At 36.7% G+C, this 24,060-nt stretch overlaps 1 protein-coding gene across 1 annotated transcript in view; it reads right to left on the reverse strand.

Annotated features, from left to right (window-relative positions):
* HCN1 (hyperpolarization activated cyclic nucleotide gated potassium channel 1) overlaps positions 1-24,060 on the reverse strand; it is a 393,328-nt gene that overhangs the window by 108,495 nt on the left and 260,773 nt on the right. The window contains exon 4 of the mRNA XM_032851441.1: positions 10,618-10,836. Coding sequence (XP_032707332.1) covers positions 10,618-10,836 — 219 coding nt within the window. The remainder of the gene's footprint in view (positions 1-10,617; positions 10,837-24,060) is intronic.

A 24,060-nucleotide genomic window follows, 5' to 3' on the forward strand; every position in this document is an offset into this window, starting at 1 on the left:
TTATTAGTAAAATCATATAGTTCTTTGGGTCACTGAATTGTTTATGTCCTTACAACAGTTCAGCACTTGCCATAGGTGGTATTTATTCAATCTGGAATGGCCTGTTTAATATTTCCACCTTGTTTAATATTTCATCTAATAAAATTGAAATCCTACCTGGGTCTTTGTAAGTTAGCACTAGCCCATTTGCCTAATGCCAAAAAACACCTGGCCATTTTTGCTTTCCTTTAATCTATTACATACATTGTTGACTGGACACTCTTTTAAAAATTTCAAATCTAATCTAATGTAACTCTTCTGCATCAAATTCTTACTAGACTCTCAGAGCAGTTAGGCTACAGTACAACACAGTTAAGGAGGCCTATGAGGTTCCACCTAATCTGTTCCACCTAATCCGACACAAATTAAGCTCTCCAGTATCATTCCGAAAGGTTTCACTTTCCTCAGCTCTAATCACACTTTCCTGTCTGTTCCTGAATCATGGCAAACTTTTTCACACCTCGGTGCTTTTCCCCATGCTGGTCACTTCACTATCTCCCTTCTACTCATTCTTAGGTTTCTTCTTAAATATCATTTTTTCTCCTCTCTCACCCCCACTGCATCTCATATGAATTAAGCCGAAGTCCTAAAAATCTCTTATCATGTCTTTACATTTCTCTTACAGCACTTTACAATTTTTATAATAATTGACTGTTTTCTACGGATCTTGTTTCTGGGTGTCATGTCCCTCCTCTCCCACCCACTATACTACAAGAGTTTTGATGAGGGAAAGTACTATCTTTATTTGCCCACACTGTGGCCTGGCGTCTAGTACCAGACCTGACACATAGTAAGCATTTAGTAAATATGCATTTAATGGATTAAAAAATGGATTATTTGAGATCTGACTCACATGACAGCTATCTCTGCAGACTATCTGGATCATGATTCCTTATAAAAGAAGGTCATTTCCAGTGGTTTTATTAACCAGAGTGTTCCTATCTACTTACAATTCCTGTCTTGTTTAACATGTTGTGTTAATCTATCAGTAAGCATTTCTGAAGTGATCTATTTGATCTTAGAACTTTACGATCTATGTTAAGGGTACACCATATCTCATGGACTGCTGTGATTTATTTTCCTATAAGACAGCCTCAACTACTATATCCTATTGCTAAAATTTTGCAATGGATATCCTTTTCCCAAAGTATAATCTCATCATTCCCACATTCAAAACTATTGTAGGTGGACCATAACCCAATCTTATTTCACAGTTTCCCCAGCAAGGTAGTTATTGCTTTACTCAAATTAGACAATCCAATATTCCCACATACACCCACCTCTGGGCGTTTGCACATTTTATTCCCGTCTGCCAGGAGTCTTCTCAAAATTAGGGGTCTTCTCTGGGACATTGATCTCATAGTGACTATCACTCCCTGCTGATTTCCCCTGCATTCTTCAAAGCCTTTTTCAAATGGGTCCCAATGACCTGACTAAGCAAATGCAAGTTCCATTCAATAATTCTTATTCACTGTGCATTCTTGTCAGATTAGTGGGTCCCTGGCGACCAAGCTTCTGCCCCGTGAAAGTGCTTAATAGTGTATTTATGTCTCATGATATATAAGGGGCAACAAATATAATACAGCAAAACACTTGAAAGAGAAATTCAGGGAGTACATTCAAATGAAAATACGAACATTCCTAAAAAATTAAGTCAATAGATCAATCAGAAAAGAAAAATGGTAGAAAATGCAACTCTACTTTAGAGCTATTATAAGAGGCTGTCACATGATCAATAAATGATAAATGTAAACTGCAAAGAATTAGATGAAGTATTGCTGAGAACCAATTTTTACCACTTTGTATAGTCCTGAAACCATGAATACTAACAATAAAGATAGGGGAAATTTTACCCTCTCACATAGAATATTGGTACAGAAAGTATCACTGAGTGAAAAGGAATACCATATTTCTCAGTGTGATATATTAAAATACAAAGGTTGGTTGGAAATCAGTGGTATGAGAGATTTACAAGTGGCAAAATTCTATTTTTCACCTTCATTAAATTAACAGCCTCCAAATCCCTCCTTCTACCTGCCCCTATCTTTATTACAATACTTAGTTAACATAAGAAAATTTTTTCTCAGCTGAAAATGGGAAGCATCATCTAACCTGATTTGTTAGCAGCTCAAGTGGCCACATGAAGCTAACCCAAGGGCTACTGCACTGCTGTTTTCCTAGGAGAAAATCTCGAAGATAGTCCCAGTCGTAGGATCTCCTTGGCCTGAAAACATTTGGCAGAACTACCACTTTAACATACAAGAGTACGTTAAATTCAGCTCCTGGGAGGCAAAAGTATATGGTATAGAGGAACTGGAAATCTTTCTGACTAATTAAGGAACCATGTGGGAGTTGTGCTCATGGCATTCTCATTCGTAAAGGAAGGAAGAAAGCCTTTACGAATAAGGAAGAAAAGCAAGTGAAACATTTGCTGAATGCACATGGATTTTAGAGCTACATCTTCCCCCTAAAAATGTTCCCAATCAAAATGAAGGCATTGAGCCATTTTTAATTTAAGCACTGGGTCAATTTGATTTTCCAAGGTCACGATCATTTTAACTTCAAGGCCTCTTTGCTTTTCTGAAGGCCAATACTACCATAGCCTACAAAATCAGTAAATCAAATTAGCAGCTCAACTAACTAAATTTCTTGATAATGAAAATAGGTCGAGAAAGCAGGACATAATTGCTCTTCTTTTCTTTTAACCAAATAATAGAATTACCTACGAACTATCACAGTCACAACTCTAAAATTTTTCTCTTTGTTCTGGTCATAGTCTTTTTTTTTTGAAGACTCAGAATTACATGACAGCAGTGATAAGCTCTCTCATCCATCTGTTTGGACGTTGGGTTCCATCACATCCTAAAGGAGAACACAATACTGATCAACCTGGAAACTAAGAAATTTTGTCAGCCCTAATGAAAGGCATTTTCATGATATAGCTTTTACTTACAGAGAAATCAATCTCAGAATTCCAGAGGGTAAAGCATATTGAAAATTAAGTTTTTACAAGTGTTTAAGCTAAATAAGTATGTACAATACATAAGCAAGTACTTGCTGTAACATGTGAGGCAGTATCTTTATGTTTATCTACAAGTAAATAAATAACATTTTTTTTAAAGATGTGCTCATGTACACTTATGTGGCAGCATTCTGAAAAGTTCAAATTATGAACTGTTATTTCTATTTATGTTAGAATAAAGGCTGGACCAATAAACATTCTAGATCCTCACTGCCACTGTATCCTCAGCATCATAATACCGAGGTTTCTACGTACAGGGCTGAATGACACAGTAGCTGAGACACAGGTGTTTCCACTATGGTGCTTAACCTCTTCTGGACGGATAAAATATACACAATAAATAGATTACTATAATTGAGATGATCAGAGAAGATCTCACAGCCCTCCAAAGGGAAGGGCACAACCTATGTAAACAGTGAAAGGGGTAAAATTATACAAAGAGGTAGGATTAAGGGTGTAGCAAGTCAGACTCATTTGATTTCTTGAGAGAACAATAATTATTTGGCTGGAGATGAGGTTTGGTTGAGAGATCCATAAGAGTTTAAAAGTTGATTAGGCATCATTCTTCCTCTACTCAAATTATTTTTGAAGGGCATATTACCAAGACAATGTCTATATTAACCATAATAACTTTATTTTAACTGACGTGAAATCAAATCCTTTATTGCAAATGATATTTCAGTAGATTGAAAATGAGAGCAGGTCTTGGGCTTAGTTTTTTGTCTCTGGTCATACCATGAGCTTATACAAATTTGGAAGATTAAACTGATTAAAAAAGAAAAAAAGAGAAAAAAAGATTTCTATGGAATAAGAAATATGATAGTCCTGATTATAATTCTTCATTTACAAGGAAAGAATAATGTTCTATGGATTTTTAACTAAAACCAAGAAAAAAATATTTAACTAAAACAAAAAAAAAACCAAAAAAACAAAACAAAACAAAAAAACAAAACCAGAGTGGTAATGACTAGATTTAGAATATTGTGTTTTAGGTATAATTACACAAAATTATGTAATTTGATGTAGTTTCATACAGGATTACTTACAACTCGCTTCTATGATTGAGAGATTACTTATATTAAACCATACCTTCTTATTCCAAAGGGCCTTTAATGAGCATCATAGAAGCTCTTGCAGAGATGAAGAAAATTTTATCATTGTTCTTTTGGATAATTTAGCTTTTAAATTTCTTATCATTACTAAATTGAGAATATGACATTTTAAAAATTTTATAGAACATAATATTTGAAGCCTGGAGTAGCACTGGCTCACTGCCTTGTGCTCTACCATCAGCAAGCACAGTCTATTAAAAAAAAAAAATCATTCCTGCACTTGTCTTGGATTTATACACTTTGCTTCCTGGATTCAGGTAGCTATTCAGTATATAAAGGTATTTCGATCTGATAATTTCCTCATATAATTAGAGTTATTCTTTGGTCATATTCAAACTATACATTAAAAATCCTTCATGGCTTTCTGTCCACGGATGCTGCCAAGTAAGCTTCATTGAAGTCTCTCTTCCCACCGCTGTCATGTCTAAGTCAGAGGCCCCCAAAGAGACTGAACAGTTTTGGAAGCTCTTTGTCGGAGGGTTTGAGCTTGAAAACAACTACTGAGAGTCTGAGGAACCATTTTATTTTATTTATTTATTTTTAAAATTTTTACTTATTTTTTAAATTAACATATAATGTATTATTTGCTTCAGGGGTACAGGTCTGTGGATCCTCAGTCTTACACAATTCACAGCACTCGCCATAGCACATACCCTCCCCAATGTCCATCACCCAGCCAACCCATCCCTCCCAACCCTTCCACTCCAGCAACCCTCAGTTTGTTTTCTGAGATTCAGAGTCTCTTATGGTTTGTCTCCCTTCCTGGTTTCATCTTTTCCTCTCTTCCCCTATGATCCTCTGCCTTGTTTCTCAAATTCCATGTATCAAATTATCCTACGATAATTCTTTTTCTCTGATCGACTTATTTTGCTTAGCACAATACCTGAGGAGCCGTTTTGAACAATGGGGAATGGTTACAGACTGAGTGGTAATGAGAGATCCAAACACCGAGCGCTCCAGAGGCTTTGGGTCTGTCACATATGCCCCTGCAGAGGAGGTGTCTGCAGCCATGAACGCAAGGCCACACAAGGTGGATGGAAGAGTGTGGAACCAAGAGGGTTGTCTCAAGAGAAGATTCTCAAAGACCTGGTGCCCACTTAACTGTGAAGATTTCTGTTGGTGGCATTAAAGAAGACACTGAGGAACACCATCTAAGAGATTATTTTGAACAGTATGGGAAAATTGAAGTGATTGAAATCATGACTGACAGTAGCACAAAAAGTGGCTTTACTTTTGTAACATTTGATGACCACAACTCTGTAGACAAGATTGTCATTCAAAAATGCCACACTGTGAATGGCCACAGCTGTGAGGTAAGGAAAGCCTTATGCAAGAGAAAGTAGGAGATGGCTAGGGCCTCATCCAACCAAGAGATCGAAGTGGTTCTGGAAACTTTGGTGGTGGTCATGGAGGTTTGGATGGAATGACAGCTTTGGCTGTGGGGGAAACTTCAGTGGGCAAGGTGGCTTTGGTGGCTGTTGAGGTGGTGGCAGATATGATGGCAGTGGGAATGCCTATAATGGATTTTGTAATGATGGCAGCAACTTTGGAGGTGACTGAAGCTGTAATGATTTTGGCAATAACAACAATTAATCTTCAAATTTTGGACCCATGAAAGGAGGAAATTTTTGGAGGCAGAAACTCTGGCCCTTGTGGTGGAGGCCAATACTTTGGCAAACCAGGAAACCAACGTGGCTATGATGGTTCCAGCAGCAGAGCAGAAGTAACTATGACAGTGGCAGAAGGTTTTCATTACTGCCAGGAAACAAGGCTTAGCAGGAGAGGAGAGCCAGAGAAGTGAGAGGGAAGCTATAGGTTATAAGACATTTGTGAACTCAGCTAAGCACAGGGGTGGCACGACCTAGCTGCTACAAAGAAGACATGTTTTAAACAATACTCGTGTGTATGGGCAAAAAACTCAAGGGCTATGTTTGTGACTAACTGTATAACAGATTATTTTAGTTTCTGTTCTGTGGAAAGTGTAAAGCATCTCAACAAAGGGTTTTAATGCAGATTTTTTTTTTTTTTTGGACCCATGCTGTTGATTGCTAAATGTAATAGTCTGATCATGATGCTGAACACATGTCTTTTAAAAAAATACCTTTCACATACACCAAGTGTACCAAGGTAAGTTGGAAATTTATTATTCTAAATTCATACTGTGTATTGTGTTAAAATTCTTGCACACCTAAAAGCTGCTATTACTGTAATTGTATGACAGGAAAGAGAATCTAAAAACAGCAGTAGGTTCCCCAGGGCTGCCCAAGCATAAGCACTAAGTTGCAGCAGTATAAAGACACAGGATGATCAGAAGCAGTTTCATCTCCTGAGGATGAGATGAACTGCAGACATATCTAGAAAATGGTGTAACCACCCAGGGTCAGTTTAAAAAAATGGAATATTCATTTTGGGGAGTTTGTCTAGAAAGATGTTTTCCTAAGTGCACTCTAATCAATTACAATTCAAGGGGGTTTGGCACGGAAGGCAAACACAAGAAGTTAAATGTTCAGGGTGCACGCATTTATCCAAAGAAACAGCACTTTGATGCATTTTTTTCAGTCAACATTTCCAAATTTATTTGGCCAGGGAACGATTATTTATACCATTGACCTCTGAAATAAAGTGAGGGTTAAGGGTGCTGACCCCCTAGCATAGTTGAAAATCTGTATATAACTTTCACTCTGCCAGAACTTGACTACTAACAGCCTGTATAAAGTTGTCTCTTAAATACTGGTTTACAAATGTAAATGGTGATCCAAGGATCCAGACTCCTGGAGGTATCAAAGTTCTACAGGGGTGCACAAGGTAGAGGGAGAATTTTCCTGATGGGATTAGTGAGTGGATTTCTTCAGAGTGTAACGTTGTGCTATGAGTCCCTTTCCCAGCTCCCTAAACCTTCTAACACATGACCTGGGAGTACAGCTTCAAGAAAACCACTTGGGGATCTCTGAACTAAGGTCACGGAGTTAGGACACATGGATCTGGGTTTTGTTTCACATATGAGAACACATAAATAACTTGTGGACAGGGTCTAACTCCTGCCAAGGAACTGGAGAAGGCTAGACACAGGCGCCCCATCGCTTTGGTGTGGAGGCGGCTGCGTACTGAGGGATAGGTTAAAGGAGGGATGCAGGGATGCTTTTCTGTGGACCACATCTGAGTCATACAGCGGGGCCAGCACTGTATCTTGGGTCCTGTCCAAGAGTATCGCCTGGCAGAGCAAAAAGCCCAGAGCAGAAAGAACTTGTAAATAACTCCTCAATTTGCAGGACCTCATCTAGGAAGAGTAGGAGAGAGACTCAGTGGGTGTTACCTGAAGAGTCCAAAGGATCTCATAAAGGAAACATCAGCTTTAATCATCTGCCATTCCCACCAAAGGACACTAGCTTAACACATGTAGCAGGTGTTAAAACTGCCTTATCCCTTCCTTTTCCTCCCCACTGTGTCTTCTCTCTGAAGGCAAACAGCAGCTCCTCAAGTCTTCTGGCAGGAGAAAAGAGAGCCTATGGACTATGTCTACCTTCCTCATTTCTGGCTTCTAGCCTCAAAAAGTTCTGGGGGAGGGATTTTTTTTGTTCAGAAAAGATGACATTCACTAAATAAACTTAAAATGACAATTGAAAACAAAAAATATGATTTAATTACTTTTGGTTATTACTGAAGTTCAGCTTGCTCGGTCTACCAGTCATAGAAAGTATGAAGCTAGCTAGTAACACAGAGCAAAGCATCAGGAGAGGCACATTTTAAATGCCACCGGTTTTAAACTAGGAAGTCTCCATAACTGACAGAAGGGGAAAACATTGCTGTCTGAATTGTCATTGAACATGAAACATGATGACCCATGAAATCAGGAACATACATTGTGATTCAAGTCAGAGTTTAATCTGCGAAATTAATTTAATCTGCGAAATCTGCGAAATCTGTGAAAATCATTGCAATTTTTTTGGTCAAGAGAGAAAATAATGATGATGATGATACCCTACTGTCCGATTAGTAACATTGGTAAATTGTGTAGGTAAGGATCTCATAATCACAGGATTGCTGCTTAGGATGATAGGACAACTTCCGGTTGGGAGAACCCAAATGAACAGATGTTCCCTAAGAAGGTAGAATTAAATAACTCTAAGATTCCAGACATACACAATGGACCAGGTGACTTGCAGTAGACTAGATTTGATCGAAAGTTTCACTGAAGCCCAGTAGTATGGCAAATGAAAAGACAATAGATTGTTATATCTAGGTGTGAATTCTGGGTCTGATTATGTGGGCTGAACACCAGTGGATTCTGAATAGCTACTATAAAATGTACTGGTGCTCACTTTTCCATCAAAAATATGTTATTAGTGGGTATATGGCAATGAAAACAATATCAATATTAATTTTAGAGTCATCCATGGCAGATGGTTCCAATACACCCAAAGATAAATATTAGCTACAAAAAAAGGAGTTCCTCAAAAAGTTAAACATGGAATTATTATATAACCCAGCGTTTCCACTCCTGGGTATACACCTTAACGAAATGAAAACAGATACTCAAATTATACTTGTACTCAAATGTTAACAGCAGCTCTATTCATGACAGTCAAAGGAGGAAACAACTCAAATGTCCATCAACTGAAGAAAAGATAAACAAAATGCTGATATATCCATACAATGGGATATTAATGAGCCAAAATAAGTAATTACGCACTGACACATGATACAATTTGGATGAAGCTTGAAAACACTTAAAAGGTCATATATTGTATAACTGCATTTATATGAAACATCCAGAATAAGAAAATCCATATATATACTCATAATCAGCTCATTCTGATTAGATTGCTCCAGAAAGTAAAAGATTACCTCAGTATGCTTGCCCTCTGTTAAGCTCTTTGTAATATCAAGAACTTGATAACCTGAAATATTGCAGGCATCATATCTTTGCTTATAAATGCCTATGATTGCATAGGCATTGGGTTTCTAAGTTTTACTTGGCTTATAAAGCAGGTCTAAAAACATAAAAATAGTGAATTCACTTATTATGCAATACAATGGTAATAAACGCAATACTGGAAATTGAAGATTTGTTTGTTTTTAAGACAAATAGGTACCAATGATGCAGACAAAAAGGAGATGGGTAAAGAGCATTTTTATAAAAAAGCAATGTCAACTGGAAGAGAACAAACAGTATAATAGAAACATATACCTTGTTGTAGTCTTGTCTTAAATCCCCATAAAGTTTGCCCAAATTCCTTTGAGTATATAATTTTTAGTCAAAGTCACCATTCTATAAAGTCTCTTCTCCCTTACTATGTGCTTTGTTCTTTCCAATGTAATTGAAGGCTTTATTTTAAAATGTACCTTGAAGCAATTTTGGTGGTTCATCTTTTCATTACTTCAGTAATAAAATACCAACTTGCTCATTCCACTAGTTGGTTGCAGTGTAATTACATTCAAGGGAAATAAAGACTCTGGGATCCTTTTCTCCTATTGTGTGATTATAGGGTTGAAAACTTCTGTAAATAAAACAACTGAAACAATCTTCGGCTATTTTGTAAGTAGTTATGAGTCTAGCCTGTTATCACTCACTAGGAGAAGTATTCTAGAACTATTTTAATCATTACTTCCAGACATGCTCTTTGGTGCAGTATACACTATATACTCCATCATGTTAAACCGAACTTCTACATTATAAATCCTTCCTTCAGTTATGAAATATTCTTATTTATCTGTCTGAAAGTTAATGATCTTTGGTTAAATATACATGTACTGTCAGATTATCCAAGGTTCAGACCCAGACAAAATAATTCAGCATATGAAAAAGAATCCAATGAATATATTATTGCATATATTTACTTTTCCTCTCTCTTTTGAGAAAAGTTTAGAGCAGCAATTATTTTAATGTACACATTGTGCTTAAGAATGCATGATAGCAGCTGTTAATATGCATTTTTAAGACTAGAGGGTGTGGTGACTTATCTACATAGAAGAGCAACATATGTTCAGCAAAGCATATGGGTTATAATATAAATTATGATTATAATGCAGAGAAACACAGAGGGACATGCACAATGGCTGCTTAGTTACATTTAATCGCTAACATATTTTTCTAACATATACTAGAGAAGGCTGCATATTACTTTAACTGTTGAAATATGATAGAACATGATGGATGGTAATACTTTAAATCAGCTTCATGCCTTCTCAAACATGTAACTATTTTTTCTGTGGATGTGAATTCAGATTTTTTTTAAAAAGTGCTACTCAAGAAAGAAATTGGAAACAAATGACAGCTACCACAAGCATCTTGGGGAAACTACAAAATATCAAAACAGATTGTTTTCCTGCTTTGTACATTTTATTTCATTATATTTTTGATACAGTAAGAATTTAGTCACCTGAACAATATTAACTTGATTTACAAACGAACTGGTTGAAGATACTAGTGATAAAACAAATTACCTTCTCTTGATACTGCCGCCTGGAGGAATCCAAAGACTGGATTAAAGCTGTGGCATGGCCGACAAACATGGCGTAGCAGGTGGCCCCAACGATCATGCTCAGCATGGTAATCCAGAGATCCGACATGCTGACTGGGGCCTGGGCTCCATACCCAATGCACAGCATGTGACTCATGGCTTTGAAGAGTGCATAAGAATACTGCTTTCCCCATGAGTCATTCTGGAACAGAAGAGAATAAAGAAAGCAGGCTGAGCCATCATGATAGCGGAATAAAAAGTGGGTGTGACCTGTACACAAAAACATTAGAGAATGAGTATGGAGAAACATCCTTGTAAAGGAACATTTACACAGGTAATTCTCCTTCATTGTTACTCAAATGACTTGATGTTCTTCAAAGCTTGCCTACCACTAGAAAACAGAAATAATTTACTGTTAATATATGCATCCCAAATATCAGTTTTACGTTTGTTGTTTTTAAAACTAAAATTTCGGGGGCGCCTGGGTGGCTCAGTGGGTTAAAGCCTCTGCCTTTGGCTCAGGTCATGATCCCAGGGTCCTGGGATGGAGCCCTGCATTGGGCTCTCTGCTCAGCGGGGAGCCTGCTTCCTCCTCTCTCTCTGCCTGCCTCTCTGCCTACTTGTGATCTCTGTCAAATAAATAAATAAAATCTTAAAACAACAACAACAAAAACCCTAAAATATCGTTTGGGACAATGGTGTGACTGTCATATAAAAAAAGAATGACTGCTGACGGGCTCATTCCAAAGCTTCTAGGAAATCCAATCATTTTCTAGCAGTGTATTTGCAAGCTAAGAAATGTTACAGGTAAATGTGAAGCCGATGGACCTAAGTATCAGAATTTTTATCAAAACTATGATGTTTAGATTTTAAAAAACCCAAACTGATATATCTGCATAGTCCTTAATTCTGTATTTCTTAAAGGAAAAATAAACACACTTTGGAAATGTACATCTGATAAATGGAAAGACTTCCTTGAAGTCCTCTCTCAGAGTAATGTAAATGAAAATTCAAATGTCAAGACTGATGATGGATGAATCTTGTTGGGTTTTTATAAAATAACAGAATACAATAAAATAAGCAAAATAATATCTTGGCAAACCCTCTGGACAAAAAGATGTTGACTTCTGAGATTAGTTATTGGATGCAATTTCTGAGTCCTTCCAAAAATTTATTTGAAGCTCAATTCTACAAAAATAAGCTATTCAATATAACTTATCTACCCTTTGGTAAAATTTAAAGGATTTTCTGGATCAATCTGTATCAAACCTCCTGGCCCAAGACTTACATAATTTATAAGACCCGGTGCAAAATGAAAGTTTGGGGCCCTTTAGTTCAAAATGTAGGTGGGGATAAGTGCTGTAAAAGATAATATATAAATTTTTCCCTTTAAAAATATTCTATTACTTATAATAGGAATTGTAGATGAGTAACAACATAAATTTATAAATTTCAAAAAATAACATTTCTGTATCAATTACGGGTAATACAATAAAGAGAAATACTATATTATTGTGATATACTGATTGATCATATAATTTTTCTGGCTTAATTTTCTGCAAATTCATTCCTTAGGTCTTGAAAATTGATACAATTAGCAATTTCATTTTCAATGATAAAATTGTAAGTGACATCATTTGTTTTGGCTAATGCAAGATGACAAATAATTTCTGATAGTTGCAACTATTACTGGTTACTATATTTATCTATATTTATCTCAATATATATTACTTAATAAATATTACTATATTTAACTATATTTATCTCAATATTGTCGCAATGCATACTATTAAGAGTACGCATTGCGACAATATTGAGATAAATTTCTGACTTAAACAAATTTTAGTACATTTGGAGCTTGAGTCTAATGGAACAATTTTTCAATAAAGATTTAAGTGTTCATACAAGTTAGTTTCATGTATGAATGTGATATTTATTTATTTATTTATTTATTAAAAGATTTTATTTATTTATTTGACAGAGATCACAAGCAGTCAGAGAGGCAGGCAGGGTGGAGGGGGGAACAGGCTCCTGTGGAGCCGAGAGCCCAGTGTGGGGCTCGATTCCAGGACCCTGAGATCATGACCTGAGCTGAAGGCAGAGGCTTTAACCCACTAAGTCATCCAGGTGCCCTTGAATGTGATTTTTAATTAAGCTTTTTATTTTAAAATAATTGTAGATTAACATGCAGATTATAAGAAATAATAGAGAACCCATGCATCATTTATACCAAATGGTAACATCCTGAAAGTAACTACCATGTTAGAACCAGGAAATTGACATGGGTACAATCCACTGATCTCATTCATATTTTATCAATTTACCAGGACTCGTTTGTGTGTGGACTTAGTTTTATACAAATTTATCACATGTATAAGTTTGTGTATTCATCACCACAGTGAAGATACAAAACAATTCCCTCACAACAAAGATCCTTTACACTGTATACTGAATTTAATGTTGAATGTAAATGTATGCACTGACATTTGAAGATTTCCTCTGACATTTCCTGTAACTTGCTAAGATTGAGCAAGAAACCAAAAGTATTTTCATAATTTGCATATAATCCAAAATGCCTATTTATGTATTTTATTTCTTTATTTTCAATTACAAGGAAAATTTAATTAAGAATTGTCTTCTTTGTTAATAATTGGTTCATTTAAAGTTTCATATGAAAACAGTGTGATTGTCCATCAAATGTGATGATCTTTAATCTGTATTTGTAGGCTGGTGGATATTTGCTTTGCAATGTTGCAGGAGTTTTCAAGACTAGACATGGTAAACTGTGAAGTATTCTAATAACACCCTGACAGGCTTTATTGCAATACCCCTGTGTCCTCCCTATTTTGTAATAATTTATTGACAAAATTTACCATCTGAGTTCCCCAAGTATTATCTTGGAGTTGAGACAAAAGATTTAATATCTGTGTAGATACTGCAGGGACAGGATCCTGGGACTGAGAGTCAGCTGCTCTCTCACCAAGATTCCTGTCCCTGCTTGGGGAGGTGGGGGGGGGGGGTCACTCCTACCTCCCACAGTTGCTGCTGTTGCTGTTGTTGCTTTGGGGTTTGCCACTGGTGTCTTGGCCCAGTTCTGGCTCAGCCACATGGGGGACTCAGCATTTCAGCCTGCTGAGGCATGCCTATGCACACACCATGCTGTCAGGCCCAGTACGTGGCTTCTGTGTTGCCTACTGTGCCTACAGGACTGAACCTGTGAGTGCTGAGTTTCCCCCCTGCAGTGCTGCTGAAGTTCACACCCCACTATCCCAGCGCTGCTCACATTCATGCCCCACTGTCCCAGGGACTTCACTTACAAAACGTAACTTCACAGATAAAATTCTAGATAGCAACAGCCGAGCTTTGTAACAAAGCACAGGATGCTCCTGGAAGTGCGTGCCCGAGCAACTACAAGGTCATACCCCATACCCACATCCCTGCTTTTGTCAAATGAACTCTTAAATTATCAGAAGAGTGTAAGTTATTTAAAAATACATTGACTACACATAAACCTTTGTGTTCATGTTTTAACAGGGTTTTCCAAAATCCAATGTATAGATTTAAAGAGAGGACAAGATAAAGTTTAAAAGCCCAACCTCATAAACTTTAGAATCGCATGTGGCTGTGAACAAAAAATAACCAGCCCCATTTGGTTGGAAGAGTTAATTTTCTTAAACTGAAATTCACTGTTATTTATAAAATGAGGTAATGTTGCCCTATCTATCTATCCACCCATCCATCGATCTATACATGTATGTGTGTGTGTGTGTGTACAATACACACACACACACAAAGTATGTATATATACACACACACACACACACACACACACACACGCAAGTAGAAAAATGAGATTCAGTTTTAAGAAAATAAAATTATGTGTATCTTCTATTATACTATACTATGCAGATAGTATAATGGACCCATGTACAAGTTTTCATTTTGATGAATAAACAAAATCCTTCCCTACACTTTTTTTCATACACGAAAATATGTAACTATTTTCGTGAACAAACCCAAAGTTTCCTGAATTCCAGATGTTCCAGGAACAAGGAATGGAGTATTTGATGAACAAATACAACACAAAGGAATGTGTTCTATAAAAATCTGGACTGTATATGTTATTTAAAATGACCTATTAAAATTGCTGAAATTCAACTCAGTAATATACTGCTATAATAAAAATGAGTTCACTCATTGCAAACAACACTGCAAAATAAACAGAGGCTTCAATTCCTAAGATCTAGTCCAAGAATGAATCGAAAGAAAATAAGCGTGGCTTGTTTCTGACTGGCTTTCAATCTCTTCTGGGCTCCCTCAGCACTCTAATTCCCCTGTCATCGTGACTTTGTCTGGGACATGATGATCTTCTTATGTGCCTGGCACCTACTTATAGTTAGGGCTGGGGCCATGTCTCATTGATCATGTTAGACTCTAAACTGCATGATTCAGTGGAGACACTAACTATTTTTAGGTGAAAACACTGTTGTTGAAAAAAGGGGTGAATAAATAAATTTTGACTCTGCTGCTAAATCTAGTATAAGATTCCCTTCCTTATATGGTGACAGTCAGGCAGTCATGTTGCTAAGGCAACTTGATGGACTTAGATATAATGGGAATAATTAAAAAATCCAATGGGGTGCCCAGTGTAGACCCTACTTTAATTTTGTTTGCATTGTTTATTCCTCTGTTTTTGAGGGGAAGCGGTATGTGGAGCTGGAAAAGAAAGTTTCTATTTCCCAAAGGAATGCAGTCAGATAACAGCCAAACAATTTTGTGTAAAAATGTGTGTTCATGTTCATTTTCATTTATCTCCTTAGGCACATACAAAACACACACACAGATCTTGGCCTTTCTTTCTACAAAAATGGATCATATCATATATACCTCTCTGCATACAGCTTTTATCACAGGAAAATTCCTCCAAATAATCCTGTGTCCATATAACTATGTAATAACCCATTGATGATGATATCATAGTTATCTCTCCCATTTGTCTATTGTTTTCTAATTTCTGTTACTACAGACTATTCTGTAATAAACAACTTTGTACATATAACCTTTATTTCAATCAAATACATTCTCAGGAATATGTTTGTTGGGTCAAAGAGTAAAGTTTTCAATTTGATTATAAAATATATTGCCAGGCGGCACCTGGGTGGCTCAGTAGGTTAAGCCTCTGCCTTAGGCTCAGGTCATGATCTCAGCGTCCTGGGATCGAGCCCTGCATCGGGCTCTATGCTCAGCAGGGACCCTGCTTTCCCCTCTCTCTCTCTGCCTGCCTCTCTGCCTACTTGTGATCTCTCTGTTTGTCAAATAAATAAATAAAAATCTTAAATATATATATATATATATATATATATATATATATATTGCCAGACTGTTTCAAAGTCTGTAACTTCTCAAAAAACAAGTAAAAATACTTTATCACCTATTCGAGTGAGAAATAGTAACCCACTGTACTTTTATTTACATTTCTCTGACTAGGGAATTTGAGAATGCTTTCATATACTTATTTACCAATTGGACTTTCTCATTTCTGGTGAAATTCTTATTTTTTTGTTATTAAGTTATAATACATAACTGAAGACTGGATATCAATTCTTTTTTTTTTTTAAGATTTTATTTATTTATCTGACACAGAGAGAGAGATCATAAGTAGGCAGAGAGGCAGGCAGAGAGAGGGGGGAAGCAGGCTCCCCGGCCCAGCAGGGAGCCCGATGTGGAGCTCGATCCCAGGACCCTGAGATCATGACCTCAGCCGAAGGCAGAGGCCTAACCCACTGAGCCACCCAGGTGCCCCGGGATGTCAATTCTTTATTTGCTCTAAATATCTATTCCTAATTTACTCTTTGCTATTTTTTAATGATATAATTTACCACACATTTTAATTCTTTTTTAAAAGATTTATTTAATTTAGAGAGAGAGAAAGAGAGAGAGAGAGAATGTACATGAGTTAGGGGAAGGGGAGAGAGAGAGAGAAAATCCTCAAGCAAACCACCCCACCAAGCATGAAGCCCACCGTGGGGTGATCCCAGGACCCTGAGATAATGACCAAGCCAAACTGAGAGTTGGACAGTCAACCAACTCAGCCACCCAAGTGCTCCAACATTTTGACTATTTTATGTAGGAAAATAAATCTGTAATTTCCCTGTGAGCTGCTGAATTTTCTGTATGAGTTAAAATGATCTCCCTAAATCCGAGATGATTCATATGTAAATATTTTGGAGATTATGTTATTTTTTATATTTATTTATATTTACTTCTTTTACCCAAGAGATTTTTTGGGGGGCGGGGGCAGGTGGAACAAAGTTCACATTTTGATTCATTCTGAAAGAATTGTTTATTGAGACTGCATGCAACTTTCAATAAACTATCTGGTCCCCAGTGACATAAAAATGCTTTCTTTGTTATAGATTGTCTCTACATGTTGGGTGTTTGTTTCTGAACTCAATATTTTGTTACACAAATCTTTTTGACTATTTCTATACTGGTATCATCTCAAATTACAGTGACTTTAGAATCTTTTTTTTTTTTTTTAAGAATCTATATGCATATAAAGCAAAGACCCTTCTTAATTCCAGCAGAGATTCCGACTGAGTTACTATGTGAAGAAATTTGAGGAAGACCATGGTTTAAAATAAAAATGTGTATATATGATGCTGTGTATGTATGGTACCCAGGGGGAAACTATGGGTGAGGACAGAAGATACAAAACTGGAATACACTAGTAAACAGAGTGATGGCCAGCAACGGAGGGGTCAGAAGATTTTTCAGTCTAGTATGGGAAGCCTCAGAAAAATTTTTCAGCAGGAAATGATAAAACCTGAACTGTGCTTCAAGATGAGTGATCAGGAAGAATTGTTGAGTAGAGGTTCTCAACTGAGGATGATCCTGTCATCCAGGGAACATTGTCATATTTTTGGTTTTTATAACAGGAAGAAGTGCAATTTTAAAAAAATATTTATTTATTTATTCTTTGAGAGAGCGAGCATGTGTGAGCAGGGGAGGGGCAGAGCGAGAGGGAGAGAGAGAATGCCAAGCACACTCCACGCTGAGCATGGAGCCCTACGTGGGGCTCCATCTCACGACCCTGAGATCATGACCTGAGCTGAAACCAAGAGTCCAACACTTAACCGACTGAGCCATGCAGGTGCCCCTGGAGGAATTGCTATTATCATCTAATGGGTAGAGACGAGTGAAGCTGCTAAATGCCTCCAATTCACCGAGAAGCTTCTCCAGAGCAAAGAATTATCTGACGGAAAGTACCAGCCTTGATGAGGTTGAGAAATCCTGGTATGGAGGATGGATTTAACAATGACTAGATAAAGAAGTCAGTTTAAAAGCTATTGTAAATTTAAGGGAGGTGAAATGAAAATTGAAGGAGCACAAAAGCATAAAGTATGAAATAAGAACAACAATAAATAATTTTGAGAAGATAAGGTCTATTGAATGTAGCATATTAGATTTTTATGAAATGGTAAAAGAAAAAGGAAAGTAGAATAATTCAGGGGGTTATGGAAAATTTAGAAAGATTCATACAATTCAGGCTTTTCTTTACAGAAGAGACTGATGAGGTGTAGGGATCTTTTCTGTTATTCCTACAAGACCAGAATCATTCTTTTTACACACTGAATTGTGTCTATGCACATTGCGTGTATGAGGGCCAATGAGGCCCTCATGATGGAACATCAGTATTTAGGCAGCAACCATATGATTCAGAGGCTGCTGAGGAGAGAATCCCAAGAGGAGGAATGATATCTTACACCGTTATCTCCTTCTTCTTTAATCCCTCCAACCCTCCCCACCCGCCCCACCCACCATTACAACCCCAACCGTAGCAGCTCAACCCAGAAAGGTAGGTTGACTGCAGTTAAAAAATACACACGTGAGTTAAGTAACAACATAAACAGTGTGTCAAACAAATGTTTAGAAAATAAGTTAAACTTGGAATATAAAATACAATTTTCAAGGTTATTCTTGAAAAACATTATGATGGGAACAACATGTATGGCTCTAAACTGTTCAAAACTGTTCAAAACAACATGTATGGCTCTAAACTGTTCAAAACTGTTCAAAACTTTTCAAGGTTATTCTTGAAAAACATTATGATGGGAACAACATGTATGGCTCTAAACTGTTCAAAACGCTTATTACATTAAATTAATCAATCTTACCATCATATCATGCTTCTCACCACTTGATCAATGAATGGTAACAAGGAAACAGAGAACATAGTGACTTGCCCAAGGTTACAAGTTTGTAGGTAGAGGATTCATTGTTTTGAACCCAGCCTTGCTCTAGAAACGATACTATTAGCTACTATGTGACAGTGCTCTTGATTTTATAAACCTATTATACTTATAATTTCAGGCAAAATATTAAGATTGCAAAACTAACTGGTCAGTCCAACTCTCACATGCAGCCCTTCTTTAAAGTAGGAAAGGAACAAGAGGCAAAGAGGAGACCTAAAAAAGGAAAAACTAGATCTGGTAGGGTCTGGTGAAGATCCAAGAATGTTTTCATTCCCAGGACATCATTTTATTATTATTAGTATTATTGTGTTGCTGTTCTCCTTTCATCTTTTAAAAAAATGGCTCATTTTATTTTAGTCTACATCAATAATAACAACACCAATAGGAGACTATATACTCCAAGTGATTTACCATACAAACCAAATACTGCCAGCTTACATTTAACTTGAATCCTATTGAAAGTAAACAAATAAGTTACCTGTTAACTCTGATTTAATTAGGGTTTCTCTTGATTTCATTTTAGGCAATGATTTGCCAACAAACTGTTCCTTACAGATTATTTGAAAAAAAGGTTTTTTAAAGATTTTATTTATTTATTTGACAGAGAGAGAGAAAGAAAGAGCATAAGCAGGGAGAATGGCAGGTAGAGGAAGAGGGAGAAGCAGACTCCCTGCTGAGCAAGGAGCCCAATGCGGTACTCGATCCCAGGACCCTGAGATCATGACCTGAGCCAAAGGCCGACTTAACTGACTGAGCCACCCAGGTGTCCCTGATTAATTTTTTTTATTAATTGAAGTGCTCCCATATTTAATTCTTCACTTCACTGAGGTATCTTTGAAATCTCCCATATTTAATTCTTCACTTCACTGAGGTATCTTTGAAATTATGTTTTGAGGAAAGCATATTGAGCCCAATTAACGGGACTATATATAAGTAAACTTAATTATTCCATTTGGGAACTTCCATATAGGAAAAAAAAATTATGTTTATATTCCAAGTTTAACCTATTTTCTATGCATTTGTTTGACACACTGTTTATGTTGTTACTTAATTTGGATCAGGGTGAAGGACTGTGGCAAAGAAAGAAAAGAAATGTTTATTCTAGACCTCCTGACTTAGGACATTCAAACTCAAACCAAGCCACTTAGTATATTCTGCCACAGGAACAAAAGTTTCCCTGGTCCATCATCTTTTTTTTTTTTTTAATTTATTTATTTGACAGACAGAGATCACAAGTAGGCAGAGAGGCAGGCAGAGAGAGAGGAGGAAGCAGTCTCCCCGCTGAGCAGAGAGCCCGATGCGGGGCTCGATCCCAGGACCCTGGGATCATGACCTGAGCCGAAGGCAGAGGCTTTAACCCACTGAGCCACCCAGGTGCCCCCCTGGTCCATCATCTTTTATATGAAATAAAATTTTGTTAATTTAGAAGGCCAAAGTATTCTATTATTGAATACTGGAATGAATCTGCTTTATCATTTGAAATCAAATGCAAGTATGAATATGTTAAGTAGGCAAAATCTTAGCAAAATTGGAAATACAGAACTTGACTCAGAAATATATGCGTCAACAACTAAAATATCAAATTTTAATCAGTTACAATTTATTTCTTCAACCACTGAATGAACTTACCCCTTACATCGGTTACAACAATGCCAATCAGATAGAAAGATAGATTAAGAAGTTCTCAAGACAAGGAATATAGCTGAACATAATCTTCCTGAAGTCACAAGAAGTGGAGCGTAACAGGTCACCAATTCCAAAGTGTAAGGTGACTAGAACATGCCATGATTTTATTTTATCTGTATATAAGAGAATGGAGTCAAGATAATAAACTGCTGTTCTTCATCAGTTTCACAGGGCTGAAGTATGGTAACAATGGATAGATACTAGGAGCAAGTTTTCTAATGATTAGTGATGGAAAAGAACTACAATTGTTTTTAACGATTCATTTGAGCATTTTTGTTCTTTGAAGTATATCCTCTAGAATTATTGGATTGATTACAAACAGAAACATTTAAGAAACATCTTTGAGGAGGTCTTTATCTTAGTTGAATTAAACATTATTTGTGACTTTTTGCTACAGATCATAGTAAATAATAATGTCAGTAGGAAGACAAGTGGAGATCAAGTCACTGAGGCCATCCTAATTTGAACTGTTCAGTAGAAACACAGTGCATGCAATTCCTAAGGAGACTCAGGGAAATGACCGACAGCTATGTTGTGTGTAAAGTTAAAATGCATATAGCAAGGAAGAATATTTCTTAAAAAATATATATGATGTAGTCTCCCCCCACCCAGTATAGATATGCTTTGAAAGCTAACATTAATGTCACTGTAAGCAGGAAGAAAGAGAGCCTACCAACACTGTGCTTTGATTTCCTAACTCGTCAACCTTTTTCGATAACATTAGCACTATATTTTAAATGTTTTGGTAAGTAATGAATTATTTCCCTTCAATTCACATGATAGAAGCTCTTGAATTCTTGAAATAGATATTTGTATTCTTGATAACATTATCTCCAAAACATATAAATGCCATGATTTCTAGAAATAGCACCTTAAAAAATAATATATAATTACATATATTTTTCAGTTGAAGAAAGGTATTTATGTTTTTTATTTGTACTGTTTTGATCTGCTCACAAACATTTATAGCTCTGACATCAATCCTTCTGCCTTATAGAAAAGTTCAAATAGTTTTCAGCAATAAAATATAAAATTACTGCATAAGAAGACTACTGTTGCTATAAAAAGAGTGATGTTTGGTCATTTTAAGTTCTAGACTTGTTCCTTGGTCAATTAATCCCTCAAATTCTAAGTGTATGTTTCCCTGCTTCAATAATGATAAAATATAAAATCAGCATTAAGTAGATTTATAAATTAAAATTTAATGATGCTTGAGATCATAGATATTTTTTCTCATATTTCTTTTAACGATGGTTGCATTGTTTTAAAAGTCGGTTATGCATCCTACTCTTGATTTTGGCTTGGATCATGATCTCAGGGTTGTGAGACTGAGCCCCACATGGGGCTCTGCCCTGCTTGAGATTCTCTCTCCTCCCCTCACTGTTTTCCCCTCCCCCCCTCAATTGTTCTCTCCTGAAAAAATAAATAAGATGAAATAAAAATTAGACACATCAATAAGTTATTTTTTAATTTGGTGGGTCTGCTAGCTCAATTTTTTAGATTAAGTGTTCACTAGTACTTATAGAAAGGCTCTAAATCAGGTATTTCAAGATTTTAAGTGTGATTTTCTATAATTAGTGCTTTGAGCAAAATATTTTTATTGCTTGTTTGGACAAGTAAATAGAAACAAATATATCTACATATTTTTGCACACATAAATGTCAGTAAACATATTTTATATATATGCATAAATATAAAGGAACAATGGGAGAGATTAGCATACACAGAGTACTTTACTCTTTGCAAGGTGCTCTTACATCAACTCACTGTTCCTCATAAAATTTTTGAAACCTGATATTGTTCTTACAAGTAAGGAATGCAAAGCTTAGGAAAATTAAGAGATTTGCTCAAAGTCACACACTTGTCAACGGGAAAGCTGAAATTCAATCATAGCTGTATCTGAACTACAGTATAAACCATCTCCATTCTGAAGATCATAGCCTCATCTTTCCTAACCATTTATATAAATAAAATTCATAATTCTAATGCAGAATTTTCAAACATTTTAAGAATATAACCATAGCACAGAAATTCTCTAAAATATATGTTTTCATCTCAACTAGCAAAAGGGAACCTCTTACTACACCCTGAGGGAATTTAGAGGAAAAATTATCCCAGATTTTCATCAGAGAAAACCTGAGGGAAAATCCCCTCAGGAGTCTGAGGCCAGGGGGAGCCTGCGTGGCTCAGTGGGTTAAAGCCTCTGCCTTTGGCTCAGGTCATGATCCAGGGTGCTGGGATTGAGCCCCGCGTCAGGCTCTCTGCTCATCAGGGAGCCTGCTTCCTCCTCTCTCTGCCTGCCTCTCTGCCTACTTGTGATCTCTGTCTGTCAAATAAATAAATAAAATCTTTAAATTAAAATAAAAATTAAAAAAAAAAAAAAAGAGTCTGAGGCCAATAAAGATGTTGGCTCACACAATTGTACTTCACTTCAGTAGTTTCCTACTGGCCAAGAACCCTCAAAGGGTTCTCTTCCCTTCCTCCCATCCCCAAAGCCTGGTATGGAGTAAATGTTCCTGGTATCCAAACAGGAAAAGTCTCCTGGAAGGATGTTCTTGCCTGAGACTTAATCCTCCAGAGTCTGGAAGGTGCACAAGAAGCGGAGGCAGAACCACGAAACCATGCTGTGTGCATCCGCTAACACCTGGCCAAAGGAACATGAGGAGTGATGTCATTTCTCCAGGGCTATTATTTGATATGCACTTTTAAAATCATTGTATGGGTTTTAGGAAAGCAACTCTGCATCGGTGATTTTCAAATTAGTAGATCATCTCTTTTGATGGCATTCTCAAGTTGCTTAACTCTGCTAATTAGAGGCGTTAGCATATTGGTAGCGTTAAAAACTGCTAAAATTAAAGCGAAATTGAAGTAAAACAAAGAACTGTAATCTTTTTCTCCAGGCTCAAACTTCTGCTCTTTTTAAGGAAAGCAGCCACCTGGGATATAAAAGAAGCAGGAGTTCAGAACTTTATCAGCTTGAGTGGAGCCCTTGGGTGGTTGGTGTTAATAATTAGAACATAAGGGGCGCCTGGGTGGCGCAGTGGGTTAAGTGTCCAACTCTTGATTTTGGCTCAGGTCGTGACCTCAGGGTGGTGAGACTGAGCCCTGGGACAGGTTCTGCACTCAGTTCAGAGTCTGCTTGAGACTGTCTCCCTCTCTCTCTGCCCCTCCCCACCCACTCGCTTTCTCTTTATCTAAAATAAATAAACTTTAAAAAAGTAATGAGAACATAAATTATTACACACGCAATTACTGTTTATATAAATGTTCGTTACCATATAAAACACGGCATTGGATTTTTCATCCTGGATAATCTGCATATATGTCAATTGTGTGACAGATGTGTAATGTATAAAGAATCTGTACATCTTATGAAGATTAAATGAGAGGCATTATATAAAAGGCTGGTACATACGGTGGCTGTATATAAAAGCACTGATACATAATACAGTGTTTAGGTGTATTTTATCTAGCTTAGTTCTCTG

Source organism: Lontra canadensis, unplaced genomic scaffold, assembly GCF_010015895.1.
Source record: "Lontra canadensis isolate GAN:19392208 unplaced genomic scaffold, GSC_riverotter_1.0 scaffold5, whole genome shotgun sequence".
NCBI lineage: Eukaryota > Metazoa > Chordata > Mammalia > Carnivora > Mustelidae > Lontra > Lontra canadensis.